This window comes from Elephantulus edwardii, unplaced genomic scaffold (genome assembly GCF_000299155.1).
Source record: "Elephantulus edwardii isolate Elephantulus edwardi_28Jun2011 unplaced genomic scaffold, EleEdw1.0 scaffold00080, whole genome shotgun sequence".
Taxonomy (NCBI): domain Eukaryota; kingdom Metazoa; phylum Chordata; class Mammalia; order Macroscelidea; family Macroscelididae; genus Elephantulus; species Elephantulus edwardii.
Genome location: NW_006399830.1, coordinates 13,017,636 through 13,039,053, shown reverse-complemented (window position 1 = coordinate 13,039,053; position 21,418 = coordinate 13,017,636). Strand labels below are relative to the sequence as shown.

General features: G+C 50.8%; 1 protein-coding gene across 1 annotated transcript in view; it reads left to right on the top strand.

Annotated features, from left to right (window-relative positions):
* CUX1 (cut-like homeobox 1) overlaps positions 1–21,418 on the top strand; it is a 276,918-nt gene that overhangs the window by 229,203 nt on the left and 26,297 nt on the right. The window contains exons 17-20 of the mRNA XM_006889801.1: positions 238–339; positions 2,735–3,564; positions 5,050–5,215; positions 5,768–5,824. Of these exons, the coding sequence (XP_006889863.1) occupies positions 238–339; positions 2,735–3,564; positions 5,050–5,215; positions 5,768–5,824 (1,155 nt within the window). The remainder of the gene's footprint in view (positions 1–237; positions 340–2,734; positions 3,565–5,049; positions 5,216–5,767; positions 5,825–21,418) is intronic.

The window sequence follows — 21,418 nt, the reverse complement described above, 5'->3', positions numbered from 1 at the left end:
GTCCTTCCTGGCAGACTAATGCGTTATCCAAGGTGGATCACGCAGGCTCGCCCTGCAGTGTCCAGGTACCTGCTCTGTGGCATCGCGTTCACAGCAGATGCAGGTTGACGGGCAGCCACCCTGCCTCCTTGTTGTCACTGTCCTCACCTGGGGCTCTGTTAGAACGCTGTCTTTGAGTAGCACTGTGTTTTATCCGCGGTCTGAGTCTGATGTCATCGGTGTGGCTTTTCCCCACAGGTAACATCACCACCCGGATCCGAGCCTCCGAGACCGGCTCCGATGAAGCAATCAAGTCCATCCTGGAACAAGCCAAAAGGGAATTGCAAGTGCAGAAAACCGGTACGGCCCCTCTCCTGCGTCCGCACTTCCCCGCTGCTGCCTTCCAGATTAATTAAAAGAATTGTCATGAGCGTTCTGGTCAGCAGTAATTAACTTTTTTTTTCCTCCCCCAAATAATAATGAATATGTGTTTTCAAGCATTTATCTGGTTGCAAAGGGAAGCGGGCCTGTTTCCTATCTTCCGAAGGGTTAACCATCTCTCTGTAATGTCATTCCCTTAGCCTTGACTCAGGAAGGTATCCCTGGCCTAGAATCTCCTGTTCAGTAGCTAAATTCATTTTAGCCACTTAGAGACTTAAATGAGCAAGCCCTTTGTGTCAGGCTTCTGTTTTTAATTCAGTGCTGGCTTGCTGTTTGGATAGTCTCAGGTGAATATTAAAACCAGCCTCTTGACCAAATGCACCTGAAAAAATAGGAGTGAAAAATCAGTCCTTCAGAGTTGCCTGGAAAGAACTGAATGTTGCTCGAGAGAAGCAGGCGCATCCATCCTCCATTCATCATCACCCCTCATTCGTCCTGCGTCGTCCACCTCGTCTTGGGATCCTTGAGAGCTGTGTTTTCTAGCCAGTTGCTACCAGGCCGCCCCTGACACATGGTGACCTCGTTTATGTCGGTCTAGAAATGTGTTCCTTCAACTTTTCTCTGGCTGATTTGTCAGAAGTGCTCCCCCAAGGCAGGGAGTTTTTCTGCCCACTGTGCCTCTGGCTAGACTTGAACATCTAACCTTTCATTTAGAAGTCAAGTGTATTAACTATTTGCACCACCCAGAGAGTCCCCATATGTCTGGCTTTCCCCTAGATGATTTTTGCTCTTTGAGAGGCATGTACTACTAAGTTGCAGACAACTCAGACCTTCTGCTGGGGAGGAAACAAGACATTTGAGTTGTTCCCCTGGGACTCCACATTTCAGCACCTACCTGCCCTGGGCCCACGACGCTCTCAGTCAGCCGAGTCCCCTGGCCAGCGGGCTCCTGCCTGACTTGGCAGTGGGCAGCCGAACGCAGGTCCACCACTTGGTTGGTCCCCTCAGCCGTCACCTTCCCCAAGGCTCATTCAGCACATGAGCCCAGTGCGGCCTTCTGAGCACCAGGCCTGGGCATTCCCAGCTACCTCTTCCTGCTCAGACGGAAGCCTCCTAACAACCCTGCAAGAAAGGGTTTGCTGTCCTGGAATTCTTAATTATCAAACTCATGCTCAGGGTTAAAATAATTTGCCCAAGCTCATTAAGTGGATTTAAACACAGTCTCACAACCCTTGTCCCAGTAGAGGGAGAACCCTCTATTGCTGTCTGCTGCCCCAAACAGTCCCCAAACAGTAGGAAATCCTTTCTGGGCTCTGAAGCGTGACAGCAGACACAGCTTGCTCTAATAGGCCCTGGTTAAGGTTTAAACCCGCCTCCCTCTCCGGACTACGAAATTAGCTACGACTGCTAGCAGGGCAGCCCTGGAGGGTGGAACATACAGGACTCAGAGTAAAGGCCTGCTCCGAGGTCTGACTGTGGTTCTGTTTCCTCCTGGAGACGTGGTTTCTTCCGCTGCAGCAGGGCAGTTCCTGCATCGACAGGATTTACGGGGACTAAAGGGGGGAAGCTCCTGTGTTAAGCACGAAGGTGCTCTTTAGAGGTTGTTCCTTTTGGTATGTTTGAACCAGGCGTCCCCCTGGCACGGAGGCATGTGATCAGGGGAGTGTGGCCCAGGGGGAGAAGGTGGTAGAATGTCGGAGCAGGACACCCACATCTGTTACCCAGTCCCTTCCCCCCCTGAATCACACACAGCAGTGCGGGGCCTGTGCACAGGCATTTTCACACAATCAGTGGCTGAATCTGTAAGTCAAGAGCTTAGGCTGTTAGCATCCCAGTTTACAGGCGGCAGAGCCATGCCTTGATTGTCCCAAGGCCCCTGGGTCAGGGATGTCACACTCAGCCTCATTTCATTCCTCTCTCCCCATCCCTGGGAGAGCGTCAGTGGTGCTAGCCACCTGTGGTGACCCGCTCGGACACTCCACCTCACTCGCCTGTCCAAGGAGACAGGTCTCTATGCAGTGTCAGTGGATGTTAGATTTCTAAAGTTTGAGAGGAGCACTGAGGTGCTGGAATATAGCACAAGGAAGGATGTGTGTGACCAGGGTGGCCCTCACTAAGCCTGTCCACACCACACCCTTGTGTCCCACTCTGTGGTCTTCAAGCCTCCCCGAGGTTGTGTGTGAACCTTGGGCCCCTGAGCAGGAGTGGTCACTCTCTGCTCTTCTGCTGTCCTGCTCCTACGTTGTTTCCTTGACGGGGAAACGTTGGGAAGATGAAGCCGTGACATTCAGGGTGGAGCTGGGCGGCAGTTGGAGGAAGGGAGCGTTTGCCTAGCGAGGGGCCGCCACCTCACCCCTGTGTTTGCCTCTCGCAGCTGAGCCAGCCCAGCCGTCCTCTGCGTCCAGCAGCGGGAACTCGGACGATGCCATCCGCTCCATCCTGCAGCAAGCCCGCCGAGAAATGGAGGCCCAGCAGGCCGCCCTCAACCCTGCCTTAAAACAAGAAACCCTGTCCCAGACGGACATCACCATCCTGGCCCCCAAGCTGCTGTCCACCTCTCCCATGTCGTCGGTATCCAGCTACTCACCCATCGCCATCTCCCTGAAGAAACCCGCCTCAGCCCCTGAGCCCAGCGTCTCCACCCTACCGACCCCCTCCACCATCAAAAAGGAGCCCCCAGAGGCCCCTGCACCGGAGCTCCCAGGAGCCACCGACACCACGCAGGGGGTCCTGAGACACGTGAAGAACGAGTTAGGTCGCAGTGGCGTCTGGAAGGACCACTGGTGGAGCACCATCCAGCCTGAGAGGAAGAACCCAGCCCCCTCGGAAGACATCAAGGTGGAAGAAGCCAGCAGCGGGAAGGAGAAGGCCAGTGGCAGCCAGGCCCGGGCCGAGCGCAGCCAGCTCCAGGGACCCTCCTCCTCCGAGTACTGGAAGGAATGGCCCAGCGCCGAGTCACCCTACTCCCAGAGCTCAGAGCTGAGCCTAACCGGGGCCAGCCGCAGCGAGACGCCCCAGAACAGCCCTCTGCCCTCCTCCCCTATTGTGCCCATGTCGAAGCCATCCAAGCCCTCGGTCCCCCCGCTAACCCCTGAGCAGTACGAGATTTACATGTACCAGGAGGTGGACACCATCGAGCTCACCCGGCAAGTCAAAGAGAAGCTGGCCAAGAATGGCATCTGTCAGAGAATCTTCGGGGAGAAGGTAAGGGCTCTGTGCAGGGCAGGGGTGCACTTGGCTCAGAGCCTCACCTAGCCTCTAGCTTCCAGGTGGCACTGCCAGAGTACTTGTTGCAAGCCAGGCTCTGAGCCCAGCCTCCTATCCAGCCTCCCCTGGAAACTTAGGTTACACGGTGAATGCCCGGGTGGGCAAACGGAGGCTCTGGCAAGTTCAGTGCTCGTCCGCACTGTTGGTACCTGAGAAACAGCTGTGCACACTGACTGGACCACAGAAGAGACACATAGAGAGGTGGCCAGTGTGCGGTTAGCCAGGCAGTCTAGGGTGGAAAGTGTGTGATTCAGGTGTGAGTGAGGGACGATTCAGAAGGCGCCTGAGTGTTGTCCAGGAGGAAGGTGGAGGGCGTGCCTGGGAACCCACAGCGGGGGCTGCCCCAGGTGGAGCCACGCAGAGCAGGCCCAGCCGAGCCCAGGACCGGCCGGCAGAGCGGGTTCCCATTCCCGTGTTGTCCTGCCCGCCCTGGCTCTAGACAGTGCGGTCATCTGTGGATGAGCTGCTAGATCTGTTCTGTTCTGGGTATGCCAGTAATAGGCCCTGCTATGCTTGTAATATGCGAAATAAGAAGAGTCACCATAATGGTTTCCGACTTTCCAGTGACTGCTAAGCAGGGCCCACCCCCACCTTCATTTCAGGGAGCGATGCACCTTGAACCATCTGATCGTGAACTTTTCTAACTAAAGGTGATGGGTGACTAGAAATGAGGATGAGAAGTTAATGTCTCTTGGAAGTTCGATTTAATTTTTAATTGGAGCAAATTTTAAGTAAAGACTGGGCTCTTACAGGGATACAACAATGTTGAACTTCTTCAGCCCATGAGTACCCTTTATTCTGGAACTTGAGAGCTTTTTGAGTGTGGGATCAAGACCATCTATGTCCTTTTGGGAGCACGTCAGACCCCCCAGCATAAGAGCGGGGAAAGGGTGCGGTGTCTCAACATGGGCAGTTTCTCAGGGGTCTACAGCCACCAGGCTAGCCCCTCCTCACCACCAGCCCACCTCTGGGCCTCCACCACTGACAGCCTGGCGCCGTTGGCATGGGAACGTGCTGCCTACATGCCTCCACAGCCCCTGCTCCCACCTGAAAGGACCCTTGTCCCCGTGCCTCAGCCCTGCTGTCAGCCCTGGGCAGAGAGCAAGGAGGTTCTATCTTCCTCTTCCTCAAAGACCACAGACCTGCAGTCTGCAGGAATGAGTCCAGGGCATAGAGACCCACTTTCCCTGCCTGCCCCTCACTGTGAGCTGGAAACTGACCATACCATAGCCGGGGGATGACCACACTCGCCCATATGCCCAGGCTGCAGCCCTCTACCCCAGGTGCTCAGAGCCAGTCCTGGGAGTAGTCCCGCTGTATAGTCACCTCTTCCCTACCTGACACTGTGGCTGTGCATTACTCGTTTTAGAGCATCCCCCTGAAGTTTGGCCCTGATAGCTGTGTCTCTCGTTGCCACTCAAGGTGCTGGGCCTGTCCCAGGGCAGTGTCAGTGACATGCTGTCCCGGCCGAAGCCATGGAGCAAACTTACCCAGAAAGGCCGTGAACCCTTCATCCGAATGCAGCTCTGGCTAAATGGCGAGCTGGGCCAGGGCGTCCTGCCTGTCCAGGGGCAGCAGCAAGGGCCAGGTAAGGGCATCCCGTGCCAGGCTGGGCTGGAGGAGGAGTGGGGGGTGGGCTGGCTGTGGGGGAGGCCGCAAGCCCTGCAGCCCCACCCAGGCTACTGAGGGAGGAAGCCGAGACCGTCCTGGGAAGAGGCCAGCCATGCTCTCTCCGTGCCTTCTTGGCTGCTGGCTCACGCTCAGAGCTGTCCGCTGCCTATCATCCTCCACAGCCTGTTGCCGTGGGGTGGACTTTATTTCTAGGAGAGAGAAGATTATGCCTAGCTAATCTTATAAACAGCAAAATGAGTTGCCAATTAAGAAAATGCTGTTTATATGTAAATATGGGTAAAAGTTGAGTAGCTAAGGTGAAGAACCAGACATAGAGAAGAAGCATGGTGGGGAGGGACCTCCCCTGCTCCCAGACCCGGCCTGGATCCTGCACTAGCATGACCGCCACTGCACCCCATCAGGAGCTGGGCTCTGATGGGGTCCCCCAGCCTCTGGGCCCTGTGTGTTAGGAAGTGTGAACCCCTTGGACCTCATTTCTTTATTTAATTGTCACCTTTCTCTTCTCCAGTTATCCAGTCTGTGATGTCACTCCAGGACCCTCTCCTGCAGGGCAGCGTCAGCTCAGGTAACTTGCTGCTCTATCGGTTCTGTGCATCGCCCCCTGCTTCCCTGTTCCCATTGGGTCTGTAGGGGATCCCTGGTCTTAGTGAACTGAAAGCAGCATATCCTGCTCGGGCCACACTCCCGCAGCCTTGTGTTCTAACGGAGTGGAAAACTCGGCTCAGTCCCCGAGCAATAGATGACGCTATAAGCTCGTTCCTGTGACCTCTCATCCATAGGCCGTGGGACATCTCGGTGTGCTCAGGGCAGGCAGGAGAGAACAGCTAATCAGAGGCCAGTGGCGTCTGCACTCAGGAGACGTCCAATCTAGTGTGGGAATGAGATCAGGCATGCATCTCTCTCACCATGGGGTAGGCTTTGCCAGAAGAGCTGGGGAAGGTTTGAACCTGCGACAGGGCAGGGAGGAGAGACTGAAGAGAGATGGCAGAGACCTCCTAGGTGGAGCTGGCTCCCCAGGTGTAAGAGAGGCGCTGTGGTGGGGTGCACAGCTGGGCAGGTGCTGGAAGCCGAGCGAGGTGATGGTCAGGCCATGGCCCTCAGCCTCCAGGACCCGTGCCGTCTGGGAGGGCTTCGGCGGCTTTCTCTCTCCTGCTGAGCGGACCCTCGCTCTGCGCCTTGGCACAGCCTGCCGCCGGCGCTGCCGCCCTCTCCCACATCCTCTTCCTGCATCCTCTGCCTCAGTTTTTCTCACCCAGCCCCGAGGAACAGCCAGCAGCATGAGCCGTTTTTCTCTTTTTTCCCTTCTTTATTTTTCTGAACATGTTGATTAGTCTCCATATCCCACTGATGCATCGAAAACACAAAGCTAATTGAGGCATGTGAAGCCCACCAGCTTCTAGGAAGTCTTAGGAGGGAACGCTGTGGTGCAGGAGCAGCTGGGCGGCTGCGGCTGTGCTGGCCCCACCTGCACCCAGGAGTAGCCACCAGGTGCAGCCACCAGGTGCAGCCACCAGGTGCAGCCAGGGCGTTTTGGGTGCAGCTGACACGGGGTGTTAGGCACTCTTAGCGTCTCGGACCCAAATGATGGCCTGAAGGCTGTGTATCACCCAGGCCTTTGGTTTTCTCGACCAGGGATCGCCATGGAGCAGTTGTCGGTCTAAAGAAGGATCACAGCGTATCTGGGTTGGCCTACCCAGTTGGCAGGTACAGCAGTCCTGGGTTACGAACCCAACATAGTGACAGTTCCTCAAACTCAACCAAACACACCGCCACTGAGTCCATTCTGGCTCAGAACCACCCTCCCTTGGGTTTCCATGGCTGGATATCTTTACAGGAAGAGATTACCCATCTTTCTTCCAGAGAGCAACTAATAGATTTGAACCACTAACCTTTCTGTTAGCACCCAGTACAGTATGCGCTATACCACCAGGGCTCTTTAAAGTGTCCTTAAGTGTGAACCGAATGCACCTGTTCCAGCTGACCTGTAAGTTCTTAAAAGGCCCTCTTAGAAATGGATTTATTTGTAAGGTGGGGCTGCTTGAACCAGAGAACTTACTCAGCACGAGCTTGGATTCCAGTTACACCAGGGCAAATAATGATCGTTGTTTGTACCAGAGTTTTGTGGACGTTTACATGGAAAATAAGACTCGCTTCCTGCTCTGACGGGAAGCTGGACACCTCTTAAATGCTCCAGGAGTACTTGCTGCCCCATTCAAGGCAGGGCTGAACTTGGAAGAATGTGACTAGAATTTTTTAGACCAAAACCCCTTGTTCCTCAATAAAACAGGATGTCTCGCACAGTCCCAAGACCAATGCCAAAACCTCCTCCATGTCCAAACAGCTCCCTGGAGAATGGTGTCTCACTTTTTATTACAGCAGGTAAAATCGCCTCTGTGCTGGGACATTCCTTCCAGGGTTACGTTTACAGGCCAGGGAAAACGTCTGCGCTCCCTCCCCAAACTGAAAAGAAGCAGACCTGTGGCCACAGAGAGGATCCCAACTGTTGACAACTCCTAAAGGAATCTAAATGTTTGTTCGCATAAAAGTAACTCACAGCAGTAGAGGATTCTGCAGGTTGGGGCAGGAGGAAGGAGAATGTTCTCGGCCTGCAGTTAAAACAGACTGCAGTCTTAACTCCCAGCGGTCTTGTAAGGAGGTGGCACCGGGCTCGCCCTCTCTCACCCTGGTGAGGGGCAGCCGGACAAGCCTGTCTCCCCAGTGCTCTCGGTGACTGGCAGTAATAGGGAGACCTCTTGTAGAAACAATACACCACTGTGGAGAAAAAGTGTTTCTTAACATTGTAGGAAAAAATTATTTTCAAATTGTGTATCATGATGCTTTCAAAGCAGAAATGTAGCTTGGAGGCTCAGGACAAGAGGTGCTTGTCAGAATGAGAAGAGAGCCTGTCAGACTGTGGGTGAGGGTGCCCTTCACCTGAGATTTTGTTACTGTCATTGTTTTCCTTTCAAAAGTGTGTCTAAAACCATGGTACAAGCATTCTGGAAGGCAGTTTAGCACTTCCTCAAAAAGCTGAACATAGAAATTCCTTATGATCCAGCTATTCCACTACTTAGAATATACCCTGAGATTATGAGAACTGAGGCACAGACTGAGATTTGTACAATGTTCATAGCAGCAGTAGTCACCATCGCAAGAACATGAAAACAGCCCAAATGTCCAACCACAAATGAATGGATTGAGAAATTATGGTACATTCACACAGTGGAATATTATGCAGCACGCAGGAGCAATAACTTTGTAAATTATTGCCTAACTTGAGAGGGACTGGAGAACATAATGCTGAGTGAACTAACTCGGTCTCACAAGAATAAATATTGTAGAACACCGTTATTGATAGCATGAGTATAAGGATCCAGGAGGGGTGGGAGAGGCTGGAAGCAGAGTGATGTGGATGTATGTGGGAAAGAGGGGATTAATCATTGAGGTTGTACAATTTGATGGGTTTGGAGGGTGAGGGAAATTGAAAGAATTTGTTCAAATTTGTATTAGAATTTTGTGAATAAACTAATGGGGGGAAATGTGTTTCTAAAAGCAAAGGTGGCTTTATGCTCAGGAGGGTCCATTTACGAATAGAATTACACTTTGGTGGTCAGCATTAGTGAGTAACTGGGGTGACTCTAGAATTTCTACCTTAAATGATAGAATTCTTCCCCCTGGGGGTGCGGTCAGCATTGCTCCCCCTGCAGGCCAGGGCGTGGAACCGCGGGTCCCAGGGTCAGCTCGGGGTTCTGAGTCCCAGCCTCACTGTGGCTGCAGTGGGATTGTCTCTCCACAAGGAGCCCAGGCTCAGAGAGGTCTGCCGTCTGTCCGCGGTGGTAAGTCCTTCAGGTGTTGACCCAAGCCGTGCAGCACGGTAGAGCCAGATGATGAACCATCTGCAGGAAGGCAGTTCCAGTCCATGTTTGTTTGGGTCAGAGAAAGGAGACCCTTCTTCCTGAACGTTAGGGAGTTCTCAGCACCTGAGCACCCAGGCATCCAGCAAGTGTGGCGGGTGGTAGACTTGAGGTGGCCTCCCAGGTGTAGACAGACTGCGGGGCTCTTCCCTTCTTTACCACGCAGCTGGTCACAACCTTTCCGCAAAGGCTACAGTTTCTGAGCTGACAACCAAGTTGACCTAATGAGGTGGAACTGCGCTTGGTTACTATGGCGATAAGATGCCACATAGGTGGAGTGGCCTTTCCATGCCGAATAGCAAACTGCTGACATGGAAATCCACTCTCTTCACCAAAGGAAGCCTGTTTGTCTCTTTCTGCCCAGCTCCATTGCCCCTCAGCGTCTCTGTTTCCCTTGTTGTTGTTTGTTATGTACCATCGAGTTGGAACCAAGCCATAGCTGACCCTCCAGTTGTTTTTCAGAAGCTGTAAATCACATGTGAGGAGATTGCCTGTCTTTCTCCCACAGAGCAGCTGGCGGTTTCAAACCATATGCTGGTGACACAGCTCCTTACCACTAGGCCACTAGAGCTCCCTGTTCTCCTGGTGACTGATGAAGTCCACCCACTGCCATCGAGCCCGTTCTACTCTAGCAACCCTCTAGGACAGAACAGAGCGCATGGAGCGGTCAACTTTACGGAAACAGACAGCTTCATCTTTCCCTCCTCATTAGCAGCTAGTAGATGTACCTACCAGCCTTTCCGGTGGCAGCCAAGCACTTACCCGCTGTGTCATCAGGCCTCCTTACTCTGTGTGAAGTAGAGAGAAATGGAAGTTTCCACTGAACTGTGGGCTCCTTCCTTCAGGGCGAACTGAGCTTTGGGGTGACGGCTTTAGGCGTGAAGGAAGGTAGACGCCATTCCAGTCCCCATGGTCACTAGTGACCTGTGGCTTTTGCTTGGGAGCCACGGAACCTTCGATGAAGAGTAGTGATCAGAGTTCAGTGCCAGCCATGAGCAACTTTCTCAAAGCAGTGTCTTTAAAGGACAGAACTTTAAAGGACAGGCTACCTGTTAATGGACTTCTTTATAGTCTCGTTTTTGTACTTAGTGATGAGCCAACACTTCTTTGTGCTGGCTTATTCTTTCGAAGTGCCCAGTGTTTCTTTTGTGTCGGGGGACGTGTAGTTAAAAGTCAAGGCCGTCTTTGATCTGATCTAGCAAACTTGATCCAGAGACAGAAGCTTTGGAGACTCCGTCTCTGTATCTCCTTTTGTTTGTCTCCCATCCATCCTTCCCGACTTCACACTTGCTTCTTAGCAAAGCAGTGCCCAGGTGACAGAAAGGAGCACCAGAGGAGGAGCAGGGTGGGCCAAGGAAGACCTGTTTTCCAGATCACAGCCTCCAGTGGTTGCTTCTCAGAACATTTCTTTAGAGGGAAAAAGAAAAAATCTTGAGCCATAAGTCATTGGAGGTGTGCATGTGTAGCTAGGTGGGAAGGTCGCCTCTATAAACTACTAAATATTAAGCCACTGGGTTCTTCTTCTTTTTTTCCTTCAAAGCTTGTCTTATATTTGCATTCCTCCGGATCATTCGCCTTTTGCCCTTAGGAAGGGAAAAGAAGGGGCCGGGGTCTGCTCTGAAGGGAGGGGGAAGGAGAAAACGGAGAGCCTCTGCCAGCGACTGTTAGTCATCCCCTTAGGAGAGCTGCTGGCAGTGTCCTCACTGGAGGACTTTTAATTCAGGAACATTTCATTCCTGGAGCCCGGAAGCTGGTGCTCCCAGAGCTCACCAACCAGGCTCATGTCCTGCTGCAAGCTGTGCGTGACAGAAAGTGGCCCCGTCCCCTCAGATTAATCATGAGAATGCAGGCTTTTTCCCGGCATGTCAGTCAGGAATGGCGAGTTCCAAGGCTCTCCACCATGGAGAATTGGCCAACTCAGTGTGGCTGTTCTCAGTCAGCAGAGTATCAGCTCTCCCTTTGAGAAGACAGCTGCTGCCATCCGTTTTCTAAAACGTGGGTGGTCTCCTGATGAGGGCCCCCGGGTGGTGTGCTGTGACCTTAAGAGGCCAGCAGATTCTCACGGCCTCAGCACCTGGGGTGGGGCCAGGGCAGTGATGACCTTGTTAACATGTGTCACACTCTCATTTCATGCCCACCGGATGCCACAGGACAGGTGCCCAGACTCTGAGTTTGACCTTTGCCTTAGGAGTCCATTTTTCTTAAATAAGCTATCCATTCTTCAGCTTCAGTGCCCAAATGTCAGGGTGGGACGTTTGGATGGCATGTGAATCTGCAAAGGAGGTGCTAGTCACAACCCCAGAATATGCCGTTGCAGTATCAGAGTAGACAGAGTTCTTCATTGACTTCCGTAGGTTAGATTTCGCCCCCCACATCTGTCATCAAAATAAATGAGTAAAAAGCTGTTGGTTGCTATACACGTGAAAAGATACTCAAGATCATTAGCCATCAGAGAGATGCAAATCAGAACCACAGTGAGATACTATTTCACTCCCATCAGAATCATTAAGTTTTTTTTTGGAAAAACAACTGGTAACATGATGTAGGGAACCCAGAGCCCTTTCTCATTGCTAATGGGAATGCAAAACGGTCCAGCTATAGAAAACCACATGGTAATTCCTCAAAAATACACTAAAAATAGAACTGCCATCTGACCCAGCAATTCCACTCCTAGGTATATACTCAGAATACTTGAAAGCAGAGACTCAATCAAGAGGCTTGGACACCAGTGTTCACTGCAGCCACAAGATGGGAGCAACCCCAACACCCATCAGCAGAGGAACAGACAAGCAAAATGTGGTCCATATGTCCAGTGGGACCACTCAGCCAACAGAGGAATTGTTAAAACATGCTACAGAGCGGGTGGAAACTGAAGACATTCTGCTGAGTTACGGTGCTAACCTTGCTCTTACCGCGTATTCCCATGCCTGCACCCACTTTAATTCATGTCTAGTTCGAGAGCTCTGGTGGCCTAGTAATAGTCGTCGCACTGCCAACCCAAAAGGATCCAGTTCTAGTCCACCAGCTGCTGGGCAGGAGGAAGATGAGTAGTCTCCTCCCGGCCTTGGATTTTCAAAGGCTGAAAACCCCCTGGAGGGTCAGCAGTGTTACAATGTAACGGCACGTAACAACAGCAGCATCCTGAGTGAATAAGCCAACCCCAAAAAGGACAAATATTAAAAGACTTCATTTATATAAAGAAGATAAGAAAAGGCAAGCGTGCAGAGAACAGAGTGCATTAGTGGTTACCAGAAGAAAGTAAAGGTTGACACTGGTGGGAAATGGCATTGATCAAGGGTAGCGCCTGACAGCAATTGCTGTCAGTAAGTTGTACAGCTGTAAAAAGTTGAACTGGCAAAAGTTGTGTGATAGATGCATTTACAACAATGCCAAAAATTTAAAAAAAAACCCTACAGCTGCTTATAAACAACCAAACACCTCATGGGATTTGACTCCCTGGTTTGGGCTCATGGTGCATTACAGTTAATAGGCTCTAATAAGGTGTTTAGTGCTTCTGTTCTGCTGCTTTGGTTTAAATTTTGTAGCGCCTGAGGTCTTAAAGGCTTGTAAGTGGCCATCCAAGGCATAAGAGTTGGTCTGTGTTTGTCTGGATCAGCAGGAGAATGAATAGCAGGATATAGAGTGTGTCGCTGGCGGCCTCCATGAACAGCTGCCTTTTTTGTCATGAGACCCAAAGAGCACAATCAAGAGTTCTAAAGAGGAACTCAAACAAAAAGGGGGAAATGTAGAACAGAATTTCCTATTTTTCTGGAGCCAGAGAGATGGATGAGCTCTCAAACTATTACACTGAAGTATTAAACCTTAAATCAAGACTATCCTTTGAAGTCGTCTTAAAATCTGACAGTAGTATAGCTGACCTGGGAAATGTCTGCTTTGAGCACTGGGCTTTTTAAGATCTATCTATAAGGGCTCAAGTTGATGGCAACAACTCAAAAATCAGACAGGAAGTTTGGGAAGCAGTGAGTTTATGTTTGCATGAGGAAAAACTCGGAAAAGGTGAGAACGCTTGGCAGCCCAAAGAATGTCACTGAAGCATAAAATAGATAGGGGTTGAATTGGTGTGTATTTTGCTGTGTATTTTGTTTTTTCAACACCACCAACAAATTTAAAAGAAACTTGATTTTGTCCAAGCAGAATCAGTCTAGCCTTTGTTTATTTTAAGCAGTTGAGAAAAAATGTGTACATAACTGATTTATACATAACCATAGGCAAGAGATCAAAAGCAAAAGAGAATTAAGCCAAGTTGGATGTGAATTCTCTGCCAGGTGGGGCACTGAGGCAGCTGGGTGGTTACTAGCACGTGGGTGGGATTTCAGCACTTGGCCACCCACACGCCGCCTGTAAACATGGCGGCCAGAAGAACCGAGCTCCGCCAGTCATTGCTTGCTTTCTTGGTTCTAACCTGCATTCGGGCATCTTTATTTTTATAAGAATGGCATGACCACAGAACTTTACACTCTCATCTTAGAAAAGACAAGTTTCTGGGTTCAGCCTAGCCGCCCCCTTCCTGTTGGAGTTGTACGAATATCCATGGCTCTGAGAAGGGTGGGAGGGCCCAGACAGAGGGCCGTCCAGTGGAAAACTGCAGTGTAACAGTTCCAAGATGGAAAGAGCATGGCAGGGGTGGGAGTGTGAAGTGGACAGAACCTCTGACAAGCATAAAAGCATTGGAAACACCTCGTTCAGAGGCTTTTTTTTTGCACCACATGTCAGTAAAAAGATAGATTGTAAAAGAATTTTGGCTTTTCTTTGATGTAGAATACCTCTGATAAAGGTTGTAGAGTAAGAAAAACAGAAATGAGCAGGACCAAAAGGAGGCATCTAGTTCCTTCAAAGTGACTTCAGTGCCTTGCCACTCCAGGTGCTGGCTGAGCTCTGCGACTGTCAGCCAGCCTGTGGTCAGCTCACCCCAAAGTTCCTCCTTTTCACTGGGGGCCTCTTTCTTGAGGGGGAAGGTTCTTGTAGCTCCTTGACATTCTCACTAATCTCATTCTGAAGAGATCTAGTTTGAAGTTCAGAGAATAAACCCCTCATCTAAGAGCCAACAGAGTGGCCAGAAAGTGCCAGATTCACAGTCCCAGCAAAGCATTTTTTCTGCTTGACCTCAAAGTAAGCAAGCCTGGCCACCAGACTCAGCAAGCACAGCATGGCCTCTCGGCCGTGCCACCATGTCGGGAGCACTAGGGGGCAGCAGCAGCTGCGTATGCCTCAGGCAGGCTGGACGATTCAAAGACAGTGCCTAGAGCCACAGGTTGGAACTTGGGAAGCTCAGAGAACTTTGTAGAAAAGCAGAGACAGCATTATGGAAACATGGAGTGTTAGTCAATGGGTGACAGGTGCTTTGTCCCCATGTAGAGAGGAGAGCTTTTTTTAAGCAAAAGGCCTGGATGAAGTGATGGAGGGAGGTGCACCTGGAGGCAGCAATTGGCCAGGAGCCCTTGGCTGAGAGGCAGAACTCAGAACAACCATTCTTCCAGGGAGTAGGAGGTGCGCACCACCTCACCTTGCATGCTCCCAAGGCCAGGTGTCTCCTGGTGCCTGTCAGACAGTCCCGGGTCAGCTTCAGTGTCTCTGGGATAAGGAAATCAGTTCTATAAAATTACTTATTATCAGCAATCTCATCTCTGCTGAGCTACTATAAAAAGGGAATTGCTGGTGTGCTGTGACTAGCCCTTCTCAAGAGATGAGCAAGGGGCACTGAAGACACAGCAGAGGCCCAACACAACCTCCCTGCTGCTCCAAAGGGCAAAAGAGAGGCTGTGCTTCCACCAGCCATGCAGGCTACAGACGAGAAAGGGCCTCATGCACTGAAATGCCATTTAATCTGATTGCTTCTGTTGATGAATGGTGTCTTTGGTCTTAACAGTTTGCAAACAACCATCTAAGATAAGACCGTTTTCCTCTATTCATTTAGAGCAACAACAGAAAAAGAAGAAAACCAATAACTCATAAGTCTGCAAGACAGTTGTTGTTGTTGTTGTTGTTGTTAGGTGCCGTCAAGTCGTAGATGACTCATAATGACCCTGTGAACGAAAGGCCTGAGCACTGTTCATAGAGTTTCCGGAGGCAAGCCATTTCGGAAGCAGATGCCGCTCCTGCTTCCAAGCAAGAACAGTAGTTTAAACAAACCACAGCTTCCTGGACCCTGAAACCAGAAGAACCAGGTGGTGCCCAGCCGTCACTGCCAACCATTCTCTTCAAGTTCCTAACAGAGGGAACCTGATCAACGGGAGAGAAGTGTGGGCAAGACCCCAGACTCCTAAAAAGAACGAACCAGAGCCAACAGGCTGATTGAGACAAGAGGATATTCCTTGAGAATAAGGCCCTGAGATACTCTTCAAACCTTCAACCAGAATGAATTCTGGGGATCACCTTGCAGCTAAATAAGGGGTTGGCTTAAAGAATAAAAAATACTGCCCCAAGGACTGGGCACTTTAAAAATCTCCCTTCCGTGAGATCATGTGGTCAACAGTGACTTGATAATATAAGAGGACAAGGAAACTAATAGATCCAACAACCAGACTAGCAATGAGAATATTCACACACGTGGAGGATGTAACTAGTATCACTGAAGAGCCTGTGTAGAGGTTAGAAATTGTGAATAGGAACTGAAATGGCTGTGTAAATCCTCACAAAAAAGCTTGGAAATACTACTTTAAAAAAAAAAAAGAATGACCTGTGTGTCCTTGACAGACGGGAGACCTGGTGGCCTAGTGGTAAGAAGCTGCTCTGCCAACCCAAAGGTTCCAGCTACACCAAGGGAGAAAAGTGGGCAGTCTCCTCCCATCTGATTTACTGCCTCCGAAAACCCGCTGCAGGGTCCATTGCGACGCAGAAGCACACGGCAGCAGCAGCAGCAGCATGTCCTCGACAAGCGCCCACTAGTCACCCATCTCAACTCTCTTAACCGTTCGGGGCATTGGGGGATCCCGTCCGGGGACAGGATGTGGCCCTGCAGCATGAACAGCAGAGGGCGTGCGGCTGTCCTTTCACGCTTGTGATGAGCAGGGAAGAGCCAGCCCGCCCTCCTCCGGATCCACCGCACCTGCAGGGCCTCTGTGGAATCCGCACCACGCTGGCAGCCCACTTGCTTTGTGTCAAAGCAGCATTGTCATTGTTGAAAAAGGAAACGCACCCACCAGGCTCCCACTCTGCCACCGGCCTCAGAGTCTCCCTGCCTGGCACCCTTGCTTATCCGGAAGCCCGGCCCATCTTAAATCAGCCCCAAAGGTTTCAGCCCATGTGGTCGGGTTTGTCAGTGCATCTCACCGAAGGAGAGAGAATTAGAGGGATCAAAGCAAGGCCTTTATTTGGCTTTCTAAATTTTGATTCATGCAGGTTTTTATCTGTTTTTATTTTGTCTTTTTAATAAGTAGTATACACCATGATTGCAGGATTGAAAAGCACGTAGATCCTTCCTGAAAGATAAATGTCCTCTCTTGCATGTCCCCCAAGTCCCACCTGCCTCTGACAGTCCTTCAGAGACAGCAAGGATGCAGCAGGCTTGGGGCCTGACATTCTCACCGAGCCCTAAGCTCCCTCCTCTTTTTACAGCTATAAGAGAACTCCGTTTTATTGATACATACTGTGTCTTAATCATCCAGTCACTGTTGGTAGTCATTTAGATTGATTTCAACAACCACATACCGATAAGAAACAGTCCTGCATGCCCACCCCTGAACACTCATAAGCACCCCAAACACCAGGTGGCGAGGGACCCAGTGTCTGCCAAGGGCCAGTCCAGCCTCTGCCACTAAGAACCTCAGTTGTCGTGGGCAAGTGACTGAACCTCTTCAGGGCTCCATTTTTCTGAACTGATAAAATGGGAAAAATTAAGTACCTCCCTCCTAAATGTGGGGAAATGTCAGTGAGTTAAAGTAGCATAGACCCCAGCTGGTAGAATAAGTGCTGTTTACATGTTTGCTTTATAGCCAGCACTCAACAGACATCCCACTGTGGTTCCAACCCTATAGGACGGGAGCCAAGCCCCACCCACCACCCCGGGTTTCCAGGACTAAGTTTTCAAGGGAGCAGACCACCTCATCCTTCTCCCCCCTTAAGCAGCCAGCCATAGGATTCAAACCACCACTCTTTCAGCTGGCCCAGTGCATAATGCATTGAACCACCAGGGCTACCAGTTGTCCCTTCAGCCCTTGTATGTTGTTCCATGTTTGCATGCTGAGCTTAGAAGAATGAAACCAGAACCACTCCCAGCAGCTGGTTCTAGCCCATAGGGACCCTCCATCGGGTCTCTGAGGCTATCAGTCTTTGCGAGGAGACTGCCCCTCTTTCTTTTGCAGAACAGCTGACAGACTTTAACGACCAACCTCTCAGTAAGCGGCCTGGTCCATTACACAGTGCGCCATCAGGGCTTCTTTGTAAAACAATAGGTGTGCACAGAGGAAAAGGAGGGTTGTGCTGTGTGGAGACAGTGGGGTTCAGGCATTCCTGGGGGGGCGGACCCTGGGGGTCAGGTGTGCAGTGGCCAGGAACAGCGCCCCCAAGTGCTGACTTCTCGTTCCATCTTTAGAAATCGCCTCTCCAACCACCCTTCCTGAAAGGTCACCCAAAAGCTTGACCATCAGGAATAAGACTACAGGTCAGATGTCAATTGAAGCCATTTGAGCAAACTAGTAGGGAACTGCTTGTCTTGTCTTGGTAACCACCTGTCTTGTATTGAAGTAGGAGTGGCAAGGGCAGAGCCCCGGTGGCACTGTAGATTCAAGTGTTAGCCTGCTAACCAGAGGTTGTCAGTTTGAATCCACTAGGCACTTGCAGGAGAGAGGAGGAGATGCGCTTCTGTAACGCACACAGCCTGGGAAATCCTGTGGAGCAGGTCTCTGTCTGGTAGGGTCGCTGCGAGTCAGAATCAGCTCAGTGACAGTGTTAGCAAGGGGGCGCAGCACCAGCTCCTTGTCGGGCCTGGAGAACTCCGTGCTGGTCGCTGCAGGCCTTGGTCACACGGCGCCTCTGGAAGCATCCCCTTTCTCCCCCCGCCCCAACCCCTCCACCCCCATTCCGGCTTTCCTCGGGAGATAGAATTTACAGTACATTGGGCATTCAGTACAAGAGGCAGAAGTAGGTCATAAGAGCAAATGAGGACTTCAGTGTTCAAAGGTTTAGTTCCAGGGAAGCATAAATGCCTTCAAATGCATTTCGGAAGGAAGTTGAAGAGCCAGGTGAAGAAGCACACGTGTCTGCGTCCTTCACGTGCCACACATAGCATTGACAGACAGCCTGTGGCACTATGCTCTTCAATCTTTAGGGTGACCAGCAGGTGAAAGGATTTCCATCACCTGGTTCCCAGTGGATGACTTCTGCCAAGGACCTGTCAGCCGGCCTGAGGGTCTGACCCTCCTGTCCGACACATGGACGTGCACACACACACACACACACACACACAGAAGTTAAGGCCACACTGCAGAACATCGAACAAAATTAAGTTCTAAGAACTATAAGTAGACACATCAAAGGACAGAGCCAATAAGACAAAACAAGCCATTGATAGAAAATATGGCCCTTGGCCCCCTTGGAGCGGGACCCTCATATTCCAGTCAGGAGCTGAGCAGCGGCAGCAGCACCCCCGAGTTCAGAGATTTCTGCAGTAAAAAGTATATGGTCCATTTGACCTGTGGCGGAGGGCCATGCTTCTGTGGAACCACTTCTGGTCCAATTCAAAGAGAATGCATGCTGTGGCCAGAGGGCCTCGTCCTTCAGCAGCCAGGTTCCCCTCCTACACTTGACCCTCAGCTACATCAGGCCCCCGGGGACCCCTCAGGAGGGTGAGAAGGAACCAGCCAGGAGCCTTCATCTCGCTGTATTTTGTCGCCCCCCCACTCAGCAGGATTCCTAAATATAGCCAGAGTCTGAATTGGCAGATGTTGGGTTTGTCCTTTACACGAGGGCCGAAATTAGCCCGTCACTGGCACCTAAATAAAGCAGCCACACTGCCTTTGTCCCTACTTTGCAATTAGGAGATAGGGAAGTGGCAGTGTTGTGTTTTGTTTGATAAGGAAAGGTATATGGAAGCTGGGTAACACCTCTGAAGTCACAAGGCTCCGGAGAAGGGGTCCCACTTCACAGACACACACACACACACCCAACATCCAAGGCCCGGCCAGTGCTGTTCTGCTGCATAAGCTTGGGATGGAGAGTCCATACTCAGAGAAACGGCCGAGAGGAGACCAGCAGCGGCTGCAATGATTTGGGAGGAAAAGATAAGTCTGCCCTGAGCGCCGGGAGCAGGGTGAGCAGCGGGGCTCCCCAGGGGCCCCCGAAAGATGTTATAATCAATTACCACATCATAACACTGATGTATGATAATTACTGAGTGTTTCTCCTGAGATAGTGCAGCATTTGGCTGGGATGCAGTCCTTTCATGGTCCACTGCCTGATTAATATGCAAATAATAGGCTGATTGCATGATGAATGCAGAAAATGAGTTCGCCGATAGCGTGCGCACTGAAGCGGGAAGATGATAAATTACTTTTACTGACTGTCCTACATTAAGTACCCTTTCTCAACAATTTCATCACAAATTAAGTAAAGCAGTACGGAGACATTAGGAGGATGTGTAAAATAATGTACCTTAATGGCTTTTCTAGTACCGGTGCACATCCAAAAATGTCACTTACTCCTGCTTAGCATGGCCTGGGGCCATTCTGGAACCCCACCGTCCACTCACCTGGGCGCTGTTTTCAGGATGGAGAGTAGCCGCCGTGATGGGCAGGCGGCCATCAGCCGTGATTCTCTAAAGGATCTTCCTTCATCATCACCTGCACACCAGGGTGACAGGACGCACCACTGTGAGGGAACAGGCTGCTCCAGGGGCCGACGCTGTGTCCTGTGCACAGACGGACACTCTGAAACCGTCTGTCCACTGTGTGTGTCCCTGGGGGAAAGGACAGTACTGAGCTACAGGCCTCGTAGATGCTGAAAGAAATCATCGCTGAACCCCCCCTTAGACCCATCAAGTCTTAGAAATCTGGGAAAATTGATTCCACTGTCAAAGATGGCTTGTAAGTGGCCTACCAGAGAGCATGGCCATTGGTGAGGGGTGAGCAGATAGACCCAAAGCCAGAAATGGACCCTGGAGGAAAAAAATTCGCAAACCCTGAGCACATGCACACGCATACACACAGTGATTAATCTGTGATTACAGCAGAGCAATTTGACGAGAGGGTTTGTTTTTTTTCCCATCTCAGTAATATATATTTAGAGTGTTTGTATGGCATACATTTTTGCTTAATGCATAGGAACGCATTGATAAGTGTTCATACACACAGCTGGTTCAGTAATAAGGTTATTGAAGGTAATTTGAAAGCATTATTTCTCAATCAGTTTGGGTTTGTGGGAGATGCCGGCACAGGAAGCGCCCTGTGTCACTGAGCATCGCTTCCACAGCCTTGCCAGCCCGCGAGTTCACTGTGGAAACGGAATTGGGGTTTGAGGAGGGCTTTTGAACAGCCTGCACTCCCAACATCTTGCCTTTGTTGATGTTGTTGAGAAAGAACGCACCAAAACATTGACCAATTCAGCCGTTCCTGCGTGTGCATTTCAGTGACACTGATCACATTCAGATTGCTCAACCGTTCCTACCCTCCTTGGCGAACTTGTTCCTTTCTCCCTCGTGAACATAACTCGCTGTCTCTGATTCCTCTCCAGTCTTTGCATTTACTCAGTCACTTTGATCCCCATATAGCTTGTTCTTGAAAGTGCACAGTGCTCAAGGCCGACATTCTTTACTGGTTGACCTGTTCTACTGTTAGGGACCTCCTCTGGTGGCCTAGTGGTAAAAGGCTGTGTCTCAGTTCCAAATGCATGAAGTTCAAATCCGCCAGCTGCTCCATGGGAGCAGACTCCTCCCATACAGTTTACTGCCTCTGAAAACCCACTAGGGTGTCAGCTGTGGGTCAGTTCTGACGCAGTGGTACACAACCACCACGGCTCCTACGTTTTAAGACTTCAGGGGATATTTTTGGGTTAAGGTGTAAGGATTATTTCAGGGTAATAGTTTCAGGGTTCATCCACTTCCATGGCTCCACTGTACAGTCTCTTAGCATCTGAAGTTCTGTTCTAGAATTTTCCTCTTTTGATTAGGATTCTTCTGTGTACTCTTCAATCAGCAGTTCAGTAATGGTAGTCAGGTACCATCCATGGTCTCACGAGAAAGGAGGCAGTTGTTCTTGGATGCAGTGAGACATCCATCCCATATCTTCCTCCGG